The 14,912-nt window shown below is 42.5% G+C and overlaps 1 protein-coding gene across 3 annotated transcripts in view; it reads left to right on the top strand.

Moving 5' to 3' along the window:
* The first annotated feature begins 237 nt into the window (after positions 1-237).
* TLCD4 (TLC domain containing 4) overlaps positions 238-14,912 on the top strand; it is a 44,267-nt gene continuing 29,592 nt past the window's right edge. The window contains exons 1-2 of one of the 3 annotated variants that reach the window (XM_075616457.1): positions 238-654; positions 12,349-12,509. In XM_075616457.1, coding sequence (XP_075472572.1) covers positions 12,355-12,509 — 155 coding nt within the window. In that variant the 5' untranslated portion in view covers positions 238-654; positions 12,349-12,354. Of the gene's footprint in view, positions 655-5,227; positions 5,299-5,847; positions 5,908-12,348; positions 12,510-14,912 lie in introns of those variants that run through there. The other 2 variants (XM_075616458.1, XM_075616459.1) reach the window with 2 other exon arrangements.

Consider the following 14,912-nt stretch of genomic DNA (forward strand, 5'->3'; position numbering starts at 1 on the left):
ATACCTCTATTAGAATAAGATTCTCATGTAGCTCTATTAGGAGGGAGAAAGACCAACATTGGATCTATATCCAGTAGAATAGCATACCAGAAAGCCAATTATTAATAGGTTTGATCACAGCTTAGCAATGCATTGCAAGGACTCTTCAGCAGCAAAAGCAGTTCTGCCCTCATTTCCCTCTTTAGAAGCCTTCCTCACTGTATGCAGTCTGACTCATCCTCATGGGATAACCGGAAGCCAATTATTTGCACACTGCAAGGCCAGCCTGGCACAGACAGGGTTAGCACAGCTGTAACATGATCCAGTGGCTCTGCACAGGCTATAATGCCATAGACCTAAGCACAGGCAGCTAACAGCATCTCCAACCTCCTCCTTCTCCTCCTCACTCAGCGAGGCCCGGGGAGGGGGCTGCAAGCACCGCGCTCACACACACACACACAGACACACGCATTGCCTTTGTGCACTCATTCACAGGGGCGATCTGCACACACACGAGCTGCCTACTGCATGTAAAGGCTTCCAAGGCTTCATCCATCCTGGAACTGCCCTGACTGCATCAGCCAACATGATTATCTGCAGCTAAAAGGAGCTGGAGCCTGGGAATGAGCCCACTACAGTCACACATTGGCCTGGATGTAGGACCTCTTGGTGCAGGTAATATGCTGCTAGGCCCTTCATTCTCTTGCCTGTTGTGATCATTCAATTATTACTAGTCATTTATCTACCATAATGTATAATATTTATCTTGCTTTTTTCATTCTATTTTTTTTTTATTTGTCATGTTTTTTCTTTTTATTCTTTAATAGAAATGATCTTTTAATATTGTGAAAAACAAAGAATCCCATGTAATATCTGTTACATTTTCAGGCTGATTCTATTTAACCCCTATGCTATCCACCCTAATTGTTCTATGCATTGAATTCATTAAAACAAATTGCATTTGATTCAGTTAAAACAAAAACGACATTTACAAACAGTGCTTTAGCTGTGACCGGGTTACATCTGATAATTAGTTGGCGCAACTTCTGCATGGCTGGTTTAAAGATCTGAATTTGGATGGGAAATTGTTCTGAAGGGTTAGATCCTATTGATCTTCATGGGGTCATTTATCAACATTTTGCACATGTTCTGCCACTAGGTTAAAAAAGCAGCACCAGACATCTCCATAAAAACCATGAGGAATTTGATGTAGTAAATCTGGGGCTGGTTGTTTCCTGGTCCAAAACTGGGGGGTGGGTGGGAGGAAACTATTATAAATAACTCTGGTTAGTGCTGAAGTGGGAGATTCTAATGTAAAAGGAAGTTTGGAAGCCAAAAAGTTACACACTCAGCCCATCTAGGTCCAGAATATAAATAGCTGCAGTTTAAACGTGTTACAGTATATTAGAGATTAAAACAAACCTTGGAAAATCTTCTGTGAGGCATAGGCCGCGTTCATGGATAGTGCTCGCTGGCTGAGGCGCACTTCCGCTCGGCACTGAGGCCCTACAGCCGCAATGAGAGCAGCTTTAGTAGGGGCTCGCCTACGCTTCCGCAAGCGCGCGGAAGCGTAGGTCTTAGGAAAATTTAAAATTTTCCCGCTTGCCGGAGCGCAGGGCCGGTCACGTGAGCGCTTCGGCCAATGAGGGCGAACCAGCTCCGTGACGTCACTGGCCCGCCGACACGCCCCCGGACGGCGCGCTGTCTAAAGCCAGGGAAAGCACCCGCTTTCCCTCAGCCTCAGCGCGCCTCCGCCCGCCAGCAACAACCTTCGCCGAGGCCATAAAGGAGATAATTCTATATGCATGTTTGGTCCTTTTGCTGTATATAGAATAAGGCCCTTAGGTGGATGTATTTTAAGATGCTGCAATTGGCTCCAAAACCATAGAGCAGGGGTCTCAAACTTAGTCCTCAAGGGCCACCAATAGGCCAGCTTTTATGTATATCTCTGCTTCAGCAGGGAAAAAAACCTGGCCTGTTGGTGGCCCTGAGGACTGAGTTTGTGACCCCTGCCATAGAGCAAAACATTTAATTTGCGTTAATGTGTGCCAGCAGCAGCATATGTACAGTATGAAGCTTGTTAATCTTGATCTTTTAGGAGCTGAAGTCAACGCAACCACACAGCTGGCGAATTTATTTGACACAAACAAAAAGGAAACCTGCATCAGTTCTAGGCGCAAACTTTGGTGCATGTCATTATAATACTGCACTGACTGTCTCCCATAACTGCTCCGATGGCCACTCCCCATGCACTCACTGGCACAAGCAAAGCAAAATTGGAGCAAAGCACCTTTATACATTGACGCAAAGTGATGCAATTTGCTCTGGTTTTTGGAGCGGTGCTCCAGTTTACAACAGGGTACGTATCTCCTGTTGGTGCAGTCTGGAGTTCTTTCTGTGTCACTGATCCTTGGGTGCCGGAGGGTTTTAGTCACTTTGTTTACCCACCTTAATTAAGGATTCCCGGTTTCAAGGTTTATTTATTTTTGTAAAATCTGTATTTATTTTCTATTTTTTTTGTATGATGTTTGACAGTGTTAACAATAAAAACCATGGACACACATTTGAATTTGGTGTTTATCAGTGCATTTATTTTGTAGTGTCCATACTGCTGTTGTTTGGCCTTTGTCTCGTACCTGTGGCTGGGCTGCTACAAGAGGTGAAATTCAATAGGAAATCATGCTTCACTTCTGGTTTTTAAGCGGAAATTCAAGATGAACCGTAATCCCTATCCATAACCTTACTACTGTGTGTCAAGGGCAGTGTTGCTCAACTCCAGTCCTCAAGACCTCCCCAACAGATCAGGTTTTAAGGATTTCACAGCTTCAGCACAGGTGATTGAACTGATTGAGCCACCTGTGCTGAAAGGGTTTTGAGAACTGGAGTTGAGCCGCCCTGGGCTAGGGCACAAGTCATGAAACAGCAGGTACACGGTTCACATTTTTTTCAGTGATGAAGACACATGCTCTAGTGCTTTGTGACATTGCCCAGCTCTGGGGGGTGTATGGCTGGTTTGAATTTATTTTCAACTAATCTGCACAAGTCCAACAGTTGTGAAAACAAGTGCTGTGTACAAGGAGGCTGGACGCACAGTGACAGCGCAGTGACACCAGATCCGCTTGCTGCTGACTAATATTGATATCCAACACTGACTCCACTAAAACATAAATTGCACAGCTACCTAATGAATTTAAAATTATAATCCTTGTTATGCAATTGAAATAAACACGTTTTATATATTGAAGTCATCTGTTAAACTTATTTACACGGTGACCAGTGACTCGTATCTTTCTTTTCTATGCTGCAGTTTTCTAAACATTTATTAATTAATATTTGATTCAATTTGTTTAGTTGTGTTTCGGATGGTAAAAGATCGGTTGTTTTTTTTAAAGCAGCTACACGGGTTAAAAAGTTTATATATGTGTAGCGCAGTTTCCTCCACCCTATGGGAGATGTGGCGGCTACTGTGGGTGGTGCGTTACTTGTGGCTCACAGGGGGCATGAACCTCCGCTGCTGGGAGCTTTGGGTGTACCTGATCCGTCTGGTGACAGCGCCTCGACCTGTGCGTGATCCTAACTATGTTGGATAACCCCGTCACATGACCCAATGCAATAATACACACACTGATAAAGATAACAGTTTACTGCATGTACATGAAAAGGAATAACAATACAACACCCACACCAAATAGGCCACGCACGGCCGTAACCCCACAGTGCCCTCCAACGCAGTGTTCACACCCTGATGGGATATTCCCCAAAGTACTGAGGTGCCCCTGGGCACAACCACCCTGGTGTTCACAGGAGTCAACCCACCCAAAGTGTGTGTGACAGCGCTGCCCACAACCTGTGTTAAAGTTGGTGCACTTGTAGGTGTGATACCTGCCGGGTACTCCAGAACCCGGTGGCGCCGACTGAAGATAAAGGGGTCGCCCGGTCCCACGCCGTCAGCGATGAGTCCGCCTCCACGTGGGGTGGTGTCCAGCTGGAGGGTCCCACCATGAAGAGTGTCTCATATCTGTGGGGTGGCTGGTCCCAGACCACCGGATTGCCAGTTCGCCGCCGCATCTTGGCTGTGTCCCTCACACTTGTACTACAGGGCAGTGTCCCTATCTACTGGGATGGTCCCTGCAGCAGCCACAAGCTCAAATGGGGAGTTGGGGCCTAAGGAGGTGTCTGGCCTACTGCAGGGCTCACAGACGCCCTGCACACACCCTACCCTCTTCTTGTCCCAGCTCCGACTGGCGTGGTCCCGCTGAGCGCGCCAAATGTAACTAATTCAAGCTCCCTGCCTCTGTCCTTAAGGCTCATGGGACTTGTAGTCCCTTGCAGAGCCGTTTAGAGTATTGGCCGCCGCTTTACCATGTACTGCACATGCGCAGGGTGTACCAACATGACCGCTGCAACTCACGGAGTCACTCGCATGCGCCAGCCTCCCTAACATGGCGGCGCCCTGCAGGGGTGTTTGCCGTGGGTCTCTGCCTACCCCCTCGCCCGACATCAACCTCCCTGCACCAGAGGTAAGAGGGGGGAAAGCAGAGGAACCAGGGGACCAGAGGAGAACTGGTTACATCTGTATTGATTTTATTTATTACAATTTTGAAGCAGGGGGTCTCCGGAGCTACACCCCGGTAAGTTCAGCTCCTGGGACCCCCTGCTTCCAGAGATACTAACCCCTGTAGTGGTGCCGGTATCCCTGCAAGCAGAGAAACTATGATCCTTAATGTAATGGTGGCGTTTAAATGTCCTGCGTCATGCTAGCCAATAGGAAGCCGTGACATCATCCGGTGTGGCTTCCTATTGGCCTGTGTGACCTGCACCTTTAAACGCCACAGAGATACCGGCACCACTTATGAAGGTAAGTATGTCAGTAAGCAGGGGGTTCCCGGAGCTGAAAGTAACAGGGTTCAGCTCATTAGACCCCCTTCTTCAAACCTGTAATTGGTGTTGTATCGGGTCCTACATTTTCAGAAAACCGGGTAACGGGTACCCAGGCAAAATGAATAATTTTACCCGGCCGGGTACCCGGTTACGACGGCACTTACCTGCAGGGTGAGGAAGACCGCGGCGACATATGGGAGCAGCAGCAGAGGTCCTTGTGGCGGTGGCAGCAACAGAAGTCAGTGGGAGCAGCAAGAATACAGCACACAGCTGAAACCAGTGTGAGCTGGGGAACCATGTGACCGGAGCAGGAGCGTTCCTATTGGACAGCCTGCTCCTTCCTGTCTGTCCAATAGGAACGCTCCTGCTCCGGTCACATGGTTCCCCGGCTCACCCTGGTCTTCCTCACCACTCTTCCTCACCTGGCAACGGCTGCAGGTAAGTGATAAACTATTATCAGCTACTCTGACATTACCCGGCGCCGGTTCCTACCCGGCTTTGGGCCCAGCAGGGGGTGCTGTCAGGTCAGGGTAATATCCGGGTAGCTGAAAAAGCACCGCCGGGTACCGGGTAATTACCCGGTGCTCGGTACATCACTACCTGTAATAAAAAAATGTGTGTTTGTGTGTGTTTGTGTGTGTGTGTGTGTATATATATATATATATATATATATATATATATATATATATATATATATATATATATATATATATATATATATATATATATATATATATATATATATTTATATTGTGTGTTTAAAGTTAATTCGTATTGCTGCTTTAAAAGAAATAATGACTTTACCTAATGATTCAATTTCTCGAGACAATAAATACAAACTGTGGATATTTTTGGAACTTTTATGTGACTTTACATCCACGTGTACCCAGACGCTTTCAGATATCATCAAATGAGTCTATTTCCTTCACACCTGCAAAGTGTTGATCGAGATCAAAAAGACATATGTTTTCTTTATTAAAGTGAGATTTTTTTGTGCAGCAGAGAAACGTAATCTAAAGCTGTTCCTAAATAGCAGATCACAGAAAGGTAATAAGTTATTACATTAATTTAAAAAAAAAAAAAGCTTGTAAAGGATAATCATTTTTTTTTTTTTTTTTTGGTGGCATTTACGATGCAGTTTAAACCTGAAACCGTGACCAGAATAATTGAAGTAATTGTGAAACTCCTGCCGCTTTCTGTTATGAAAACTGGAAGTGATGCAGCTTTGGCAATAAATGGGCACAAATTGATGCAAATTAAAATTTGGATTTCATTTCAACAATCATTTTTGTGCCACTGCAGTTAATAATGCAGAGCAGGAGTTTTCAGACGTTACCTTATCTTGGAACACTTCCTTGTTAATGGTTTTGTGGATGTAGCACTATGCTCACTTAGCCTTGTTCATCAATATATTATTAAATACAGAATATACACTGTGTTCAGAAAAAACTGAACCCCTTTTATTTTTTGCCGTTTCTAGCAGAAAAATCACTCCCATTTTTATGAAAATGTGAGCAATTATAGGTTTGTCACAGTAGATTATTACAGTTAAGAATGATTTGATCTAATACAGCGGTGCGCAAACTGGGGGGCACGCCCCGAGACTGACTGCGGGGGGCGCGCCCCGAGACTGACTGCGGGGGGCGCGGGGTTTACAGAGGCCCGCCCCTCTCTCTTGCACTTCCCGAAAGCACTTAAATTAAGTGCTGGGGGAGCGGCGAAGGCCTCTGTAAACCTCACTTACCTTGGCTACGGCGGCTTCTTAGACGCGTCGCCATGGCAACGCGGCGACAAATGAAGCAGCAAAGTCATGTGCAACGTGACGTCATGCCGCCGAAGCCGAGATAGGCGGGGGGGGGGGGGGGGGGCGGAGAGAGGGGAACCGCCAGCAGGGGGCCACAGGGGAAAAAGTTTGCGCTCCCCTGATCGAATAAATCATTTTTGGGTTTGGTGACGGCGTGATGACCTCATCAACTGCAAAGTTACAAAATTGTGTTTTTAGTGCAGAAGATAAGCATGTTATAAAGTTCTTGGGACAGAGCAAGAACTATGGTCCAAAACGCTTACAATAACATGTTTCCTGATAAAGGAACTGAAAAAACGAATTGGTAAAAGAACGTGTCGTTCAGGTGTGGGAGCTGCTGGATCAACGCGTTATCGATTTATCGCGTTATCGATTTATCGCGTTATCGATTTATGTACGTGCGTACATTCGTACGTGCGTTTCACCAGAAGGAGGACATTTCGGACACACACTTTGAACTCAAACGTTATAGTAATCTTAGTGTTTCATATTAGATTAATACAGTTTAACACATTTACGAGCTACGAAGGAAAAACTCCTATTTCTCACTCAATGAACATGAACCTCTCGCAGTGTATCTGGTACTTGCTGACATTGTACAGTGACATCAATTTAGTTAATTGTCTATATTGTACTTCTTATATAGTGTTAATCTACATAACAGACCTACAATTGTGCACATTTTCAAGGGGATTGAGCGAGAAATATATAAGATATGATGAAAAATGAAAGGGGTCCCTTTTTTTCCTGAACAATATGCAGTTAATCATGTATCTCCTGTTGAAATGAATAGGCTAGAGTCAGAAAAATAGCAAGTCACAATGCAACTTTCCAAACCGAGGTGCCGGAAATGAATTTAAAGGGACTCCTTGCGCCACCTTCAAAGTTATCAGGGGCCACTTTCTGAGAATATTGGGTAATGGAAACTGCCTTGAGACAGGTTCTTGCAGGACCGAAACATCGGCTTCTTTATGCTCTATACCAGGGCCACGCAAACCTTTTTTAGCTGCGCCCCCTCTTCCCATGCTGGTCCGGTGGTGCGTGCCCCGTTACTTTGACGCCGTGGGGGTCGTGTGCCGTCACGTGACCTGCGGCGTCATGTAATGTCACGTTACCGTGGCAACCGTGACGTCACATGACCCCACGGCGTCATTTGAGGTTGCAGAGGCCTCGTGTGGTCCCCCAACATTTCATTTAAATGCCTTGGGGAAGAGCGCGGGACCTCTGCATCCGCCGCACCCCCAGAAAAATCTCCTGCCCCCCAGTTTGCACAACGCATATACATTCCTTACAGTACATCTGATCTCAGACGCGCTATTAGAGAGGGTTGGGGTTCCTTACAATACATCTGATCTCAGACGCGCTATTAGAGAGGGTTGGGGTTCCTTACAATGCATCTGATCTCAGACGCGCTATTAGAGAGGGTTGGGGATCCTTACAATACATCTGATCTCAGACGCGCTATTAGAGAGGGTTGGGGTTCCTTACAATGCATCTGATCTCAGACGCGCTATTACAGAGGGTTGGGGTTCCTTACAATGCATCTGATCTCAGACGCGCTATTAGAGAGGGTTGGGGATCCTTACAATACATCTGATCTCAGACACGCTATTAGAGAGGGTTGGGGTTCCTTACAGTAGATGGCTGGGTTCCTCAGAATTTCACAATATAATTATAGGGTCCCTTAACGAAACAATGTTGACAACCACTGCCCTATACTGATCCTGCAATAAATGTAAGTTGTTCTGCTATTTTGATGATTGTCCATCATTTTTTGTTTAGTTTGATTTCCAATACCATGGGTAGAACTGGCGTCGAGCCGTGAGACACCTCACTTTTTATTGACTCTGCTCGTTCTTTTTTCATGTGAGTGCGGTTCCTAATTATCTTTTGCAAGTGGGAACATCACTTAGATTCTTGTATATAACAATACATTTGATAACATGAAGACAAAGTGAAATCAATGGCTGCATTATCAATGGAATATAAAAGTAATTTGTTACCAAGGCAGTTGTGTATCTGTTGCTTGCTTTAGTTTTCTAGGTGCTTTTATACTTTCACTTTGCAAGAATATCCTGCAAAAAAAGAAAAAACCTGCTGCACCCTCCTGTCGTGAAAGACAGGAGTAACTGCAATGTGTTTACATGCATGTAATTTACATTATAAATTAAACTCCTTTACTTGCACTTTAAGATTAGAAGAGACCTACAGTGTCAAGGAAATTAAAATCTATTTTATTGCACCAAAATTAAAGTTCTTCCAGGATGCTGCTATTTAGGAGTCTTTGGGGCCTATTCACTAAACTTCGATAAAATCAATGCATTGTCGATCGACTTTGCATTGTTTTATCGTGCTATAAAACATGTGGGTCAAAACGGTATTCACTAAGAAAAAACGCATGTTTTTTTAAAAAGTTCATTAAAAAAATGCAAGATTGACAACTTGAAAGCAGGTAGTATAGGATATTCAGCGCTCGAGCTGCGGATGTATAGTAAAGGAAAATCCCCTTGCTGCAGGTGTGTGGAGTGTCTCCCTGAACAGCTCCCAAATCAAGGTGATCCCCCCTGAAAAGGGGGGGGGGGCACCCTGAAAAACAAGAAGAAAAAGTGCACACAATGCGCACCAGGGATTTAAAAAAGTCATTTATTAATAAAAATATTACGGAGGGGATCCAACCCCACCTCAGTTACAATGGTTATACAACCAGGTACAGTTAAAATTAACATGAACCCTAGGATACATATATTTAATCTAAATCCATGAATGACATAACACACGATAAAAAACAATGAAAATAAGACAGATGTAAACAAATTGAAACGGAACAGTTGTTCCTGAGTGGTGTATGGTAAAACACCTATTGAGGACTGTCTAAGGCTGGCAGGGGGAGACGGAAACTCACACTGAAGCCAAGTGCGGGTCCACGGTAACCGTATGAAGATCCGGATCACGGCACCGCAGAGATGGAGTCACCGCATGGGCTTCTTGCAGGCGCCGTCTCAGCCCGTCAGCACTGGATGACCTGCCGAGATCCGGATCTTCATACGGTTACCGTTTCAATTTGTTTATATCTGTCTTATTTTCATTGTTTTTTATCGTGTGTTATGTCATTCATGGATTTAGATTAAATATATGTATCCTAGGGTTCATGTTAATTTTAACTGTACCCAGTTGTATAACCATTGTAACTGAGGTGGGGTTGGATCCCCTCAGTAATATTTTTATTAATAAATGACACTTTTTTAAATCCCTGGTGCGCATTGTGTGCACTTTTTCTTCAAGAATGACAACTTGTTTTTTTTCAAAGTACTATCGCGCTATAAGGCCCATCGATCGGCAACTGATTGTTTAAACTGCAGCCTGGAAGAGCTGCATGGAGACGATGCGTCTCCATGCATGGCTCGTTCAGGCGATCGTGCAGTTTAAATATTAATTTTTCATTAACGCCCTGCTCCCGCACACTAGTATTAAAACAAAAATAAAAAAATCCATTACCGTAGCGGCTAGCTATCAATGTTTAAATTTAAACGCACAGGGGATACCGGCACCCCATACCGGGGCCTATATCTCGGGAAGTAGGGGGTCCTCAAGGCTGAAATCAGCTCAGGAGACACCCTGCTCCCGTACACTATTACTCAAAACCACATTAAAGCAGCTTGATTACCTTAGTGGATAGCCACTAAGGCAATGAAGGGGTTAAGGCACCAGAGCTGGTTTATTGGGGGCAGAGGGAGTGAGTGAAGGGGGTACTTGGCCCAGGGTGGGTGGTTAGGCCTACCGGGAAGGTTGCAGGAGGAGTTAACCCCAACATTGTGGAAGGCCTAACTACCCACCTTGGGTGAAGTACCCACTTCACCCAATCCCTCTACCTCAATAAAGATTAAGATACCTACTACCTACCAATACACAACCCGCCCCCCCCCCTTCCCCTAACTCATACAGTACAGTAATTGGCAAAAGGACTATTATCCAGATATGGAAACTTGTGCATTTGCCCATTAAAAATAAAAACAGCCAGCATAAAGTAAATACAATTTGCACTTACCACTGCCAGGATGAAGGCCATCCTCATCACCATCCTTGTCCTCCATTGGCAGGAACATAACAATAAAAAATACAAACTAATGGCCACTAACCGCTTAATCACCTTAGCGGTTAGTAACCGCTATAGTAATTAAGGGGTTAACCCCATCTCCCCTGCTACCCACCCGGGAGGTCTGACCACCCTCCTCGGGGCAACTACCCCCACCCTCCACCCCCGCTACTCATTGATTGGTACAAAATAAAACACATTATATTACATGAAAAAAATTACAAATGCCAATAAACCAATTGATTGGCACAGTGTTGAACCATGCCCATATAATATGGGCACGATTTACCAGTATGGCAGTCAATCAGCCAATGGGAAATCTAAAAAAAAAAAACCGCCAAAAATAAACAACAATAAAATTAAACCAAACACCAAAAACACAAGAAATCAAACAAGCAAACACCAAACAAATCCACAAGAATTCACAAAAACAAATCACCCAAAATAAACCAGAATAAAAAATCAACAAAATAACACAATAATTAAACAAACCAATCAACAAAACTATATACAAAAGAAATAAAAACAAGCATTTGCCAAAAAATGCATTGCTTGTCACTGTTTTTATCTATAGCCCTAAAGGGGCATAGATAAACACATTGGCAGTCAATGGTCAACCAAAAAAAATAAAATTAAAAAATACATTTAAAATACCTGGAAAAACAAAAATGACATACATTCAATGTTTTTCTTACCTTTTTGATGTCTTCACCCTCCAATTCCGAATGCATCAGGAAGCTCTCCATCCTCGACGCAATGCTCCTCAGCTTCATGTAACTTTTCTTCTTTCTTCAGTCTTCTCTTCTGTATTTGTAATCCAATCCATTGGCGAATCACTCTCTTTCGATGATGTCACATCCTTTGAAAAAAGAGGAATCTGTCACATTGTTTACTCTAACCAATCAGATTGGCGATATACCATGTGAGGCATCACAAGGTATATTTCAAAATCTGATTGGTTAGAGTAACGTGATGGCAGCCATTTTGTTTTTGGTGAAATCATCTTCAAGGGAGGGAAGCAGAGCCTTCCTGATTGCCTGGCTTCCCTCCCTTTTGATGACGTCATATCCTTTACAAAAAAAAAAAAAAAACAATTCTGTCACAAGGTACACAACCATCATAATGGATTGGTGATGTATAATTTGACACTGAAATGTGACATCACAGGCCTTATGTAAGGCCTGTCCCGTCTCATTAAACCTCAAGAAGATGATAGGACCACATCCGCCAATGGATTGGATTACAAATACAAAAGAGAAGACGGAAGAAAAAGAAGTTACCTAAGCTGAGGAGCATTGCGTCGCGGATCGAGAGCTTCCTGATGCATTCGGAATCGGAGGGTGAAGACATCAAAAGGTATTAGTTTTTCAGGTATTTTGATTGTATTTTTGAATTTTAAATAATTTTAAATTTTTTGGTTGCCCATTGTCTGCCAATGTGTTTATCTATACCCCTTTAGGGCTATTGATAAATACAGTGATTAATGTTTCAATGAGAAACAACAATGTAGCATTGTGTGAAGACTACCGACAAAAAAACATGTCTCATAATGTATTATTTAACGTTGAATTTTCTATCGTTCTTTACGCAGGTGACCATGCCTAACTTCAGCACGTTGACTATTTGCATCTCTGCCTCGAGTTTTGCCGTGTTTCAGCTCCTGTTCCATGTCGGAAGTTCGTGGCTCTCCACACGTTTAACTTGTGGCTTCAGCAAGCTCGGTGCAAAGCAAAAGATTGAATGGAACTCCAGGTATAATGATCCTCTTAACAAAGCCTTCACTAACCTAATGCTAATAATCTGAACGGGGCATGGGACGTCGTTAGCAGATGCCTGTACTTTTCAGAAAACAAGTCATTTATTAGAGGGAATTATAACTTTTTTTGATTTGGACGACCTCTACTTAACCTTTATCTTGATCGCGTATTTAAATTCCGTAATGATGTGGAATCTTTCTATTCCAGGTGAATTTTGATGGTAATCTGGGGGTGTTAAAAATGATTGAAATTCTGAATTTGAAGGGCGTATCTTGTGAATATTATCATTCAGGACACTGGAAATATAAGAGAGGTTGCATTGTACAGTACTGAGCTTCATCGCTTACCCATCTGATTTTGGTCTTGGGTTTTGCAGTGTTGTTCTAGTTTGGTTTGTGACTGTTCATGCAAATGTTTTGAGAAATCGATGCAGTGGAGAGAAGGTTGATATTCAATATGCTGTGAAACTGTCTTCTCTTTGTCAGGGAAGCTTGAAGCCCCATTGAAATAGGTAGGGGGCAGCTTTAGAGGATATTCAATGTGGGGTCTCATTTTCTGAAGCTTCCTTTGCATTTTCACCTTTTTTTTTTTCAACATTATCAAATGATAATTCTCAAATGTCGTCACGGGTATTGTAAAAATCACAAAACGCTGCAAAACTCACCAACAGAAAGGCCACATTTTTCAAAAGTCATAGAAAACACTAGAGACAAATGTTTTTATATATATATATATATATATATATATATATGTATGTATGTATGTGTATATATATATATATATATATATATATAAGTCATAGAAAACACTAGAGACAAATGTTTTTATATATATATATATGTATGTATGTATGTATGTATGTATGTGTATATATATATATATATATATATATAAAATCAAAAATAAATAGATGATACCGTTCTGTGGCTAATGAAATGCTTTTATGTGTGCGAGCTTTCGAGATACACTGATCTCTTCTTCCGGCCACACCGGGGGAAGGACAAGCACAGATAACATTCCAAGAGACACTGTTTTTAAGTATACCTTTTGCTTGCTTCATTCATTGTAACATCGCCGGAAGAAGAGATCAGTGTATCTCGAAAGCTCGCACAAATAAAAGCATTTCGTTAGCCACAGAACGGTATCATCTATTTATTTTTTGATTATTGAAGATCGGCTAACACAGTTCTGATACCTCTACATGTGTGTGTATATATATATATATATATATATATATATATATATATATATATGTCATGGTATGGAGATTTGCACTCACGGTTTGGTTAGAAGGCAGATGCTTGTCCCATATGCAGCATATAGACGTGTGGTAACCAGGGGATCCTGATGACCAAAGAAGACAGCACACCGCAAAGATGATATCAAAAAAGTGTATTATGAAACACAGGGCCGCCAACGTTTCGGTCCTCGCAGAGGGACCTTCCTCAGTGCACTGCCCTGAGGAAGGTCCCACTGCGAGGACCGAAACGTTGGCGGCCCTGTGTTTCATAATACACTTTTTTGATATCATCTTTGCGGTGTGCTGTCTTCTTTGGTCATCAGGATCCCCTGGTTACCACACATCTATCTATATATATATATATATATATATATATATATATATATATAGCTTAAGCCTATAGGGAACCATGTTAAAAATGGTTATTGAGGCAAAAAGTGACAGTGTGTGCTCATTTGCATGTCATTTCCCAGAATCCCTTGCTGCAGTGGAAGTGCTGTATGGTGGGTGATAATGGGGAAAGGTGGGGTTGCAGACCTGCCTAAGACATGCAGATGAGCATGCAGTTGTATTTGCATATTTGCTTTCCTGTGGGGGGTTTTTGTCACTTTTTTTACTCACCATAACTTAACTCAGTATTATGGTAGATATTGATATATATATTGATATATATATTGATATATATATTGATATATATATTGATATATATATTGATATATATATTGATATAGAGGTATCAGTACCGTGTTATCCGAGCTTTAATAATCGAAAACGAATAGCCGATACCGTTCTGTGACTAACTAAATGCTTTTATTTGTGCGAACTTTCCAGATACACTGATCTCTTCTTCCCGCGGTGTTACATTGAATAAAGCAGGCAAGGGATTTACTCAAAAACAGTACACCTTGGAATGTGACTAGAGCCCATTCCTCCCCCTGTGTAGTGTGCGATTTATGACTTGAGGTGTTTATATATATATATATATATATATATATATATATAATCAAAAAATAAATAGATGATACCGTTCTGTGGCTAACGAAATGCTTTTATTTGTGCCAGCTTTCGAGATACACTGATCTCTTCTTCCGGCGATGTTACATATATATATATATATATATATATATATATATATATATATATATAAGAAAAAGAAGT

Source organism: Ascaphus truei, chromosome 10 (assembly GCF_040206685.1).
Source record: "Ascaphus truei isolate aAscTru1 chromosome 10, aAscTru1.hap1, whole genome shotgun sequence".
NCBI classification, from domain to species: Eukaryota; Metazoa; Chordata; class Amphibia; order Anura; family Ascaphidae; genus Ascaphus; species Ascaphus truei.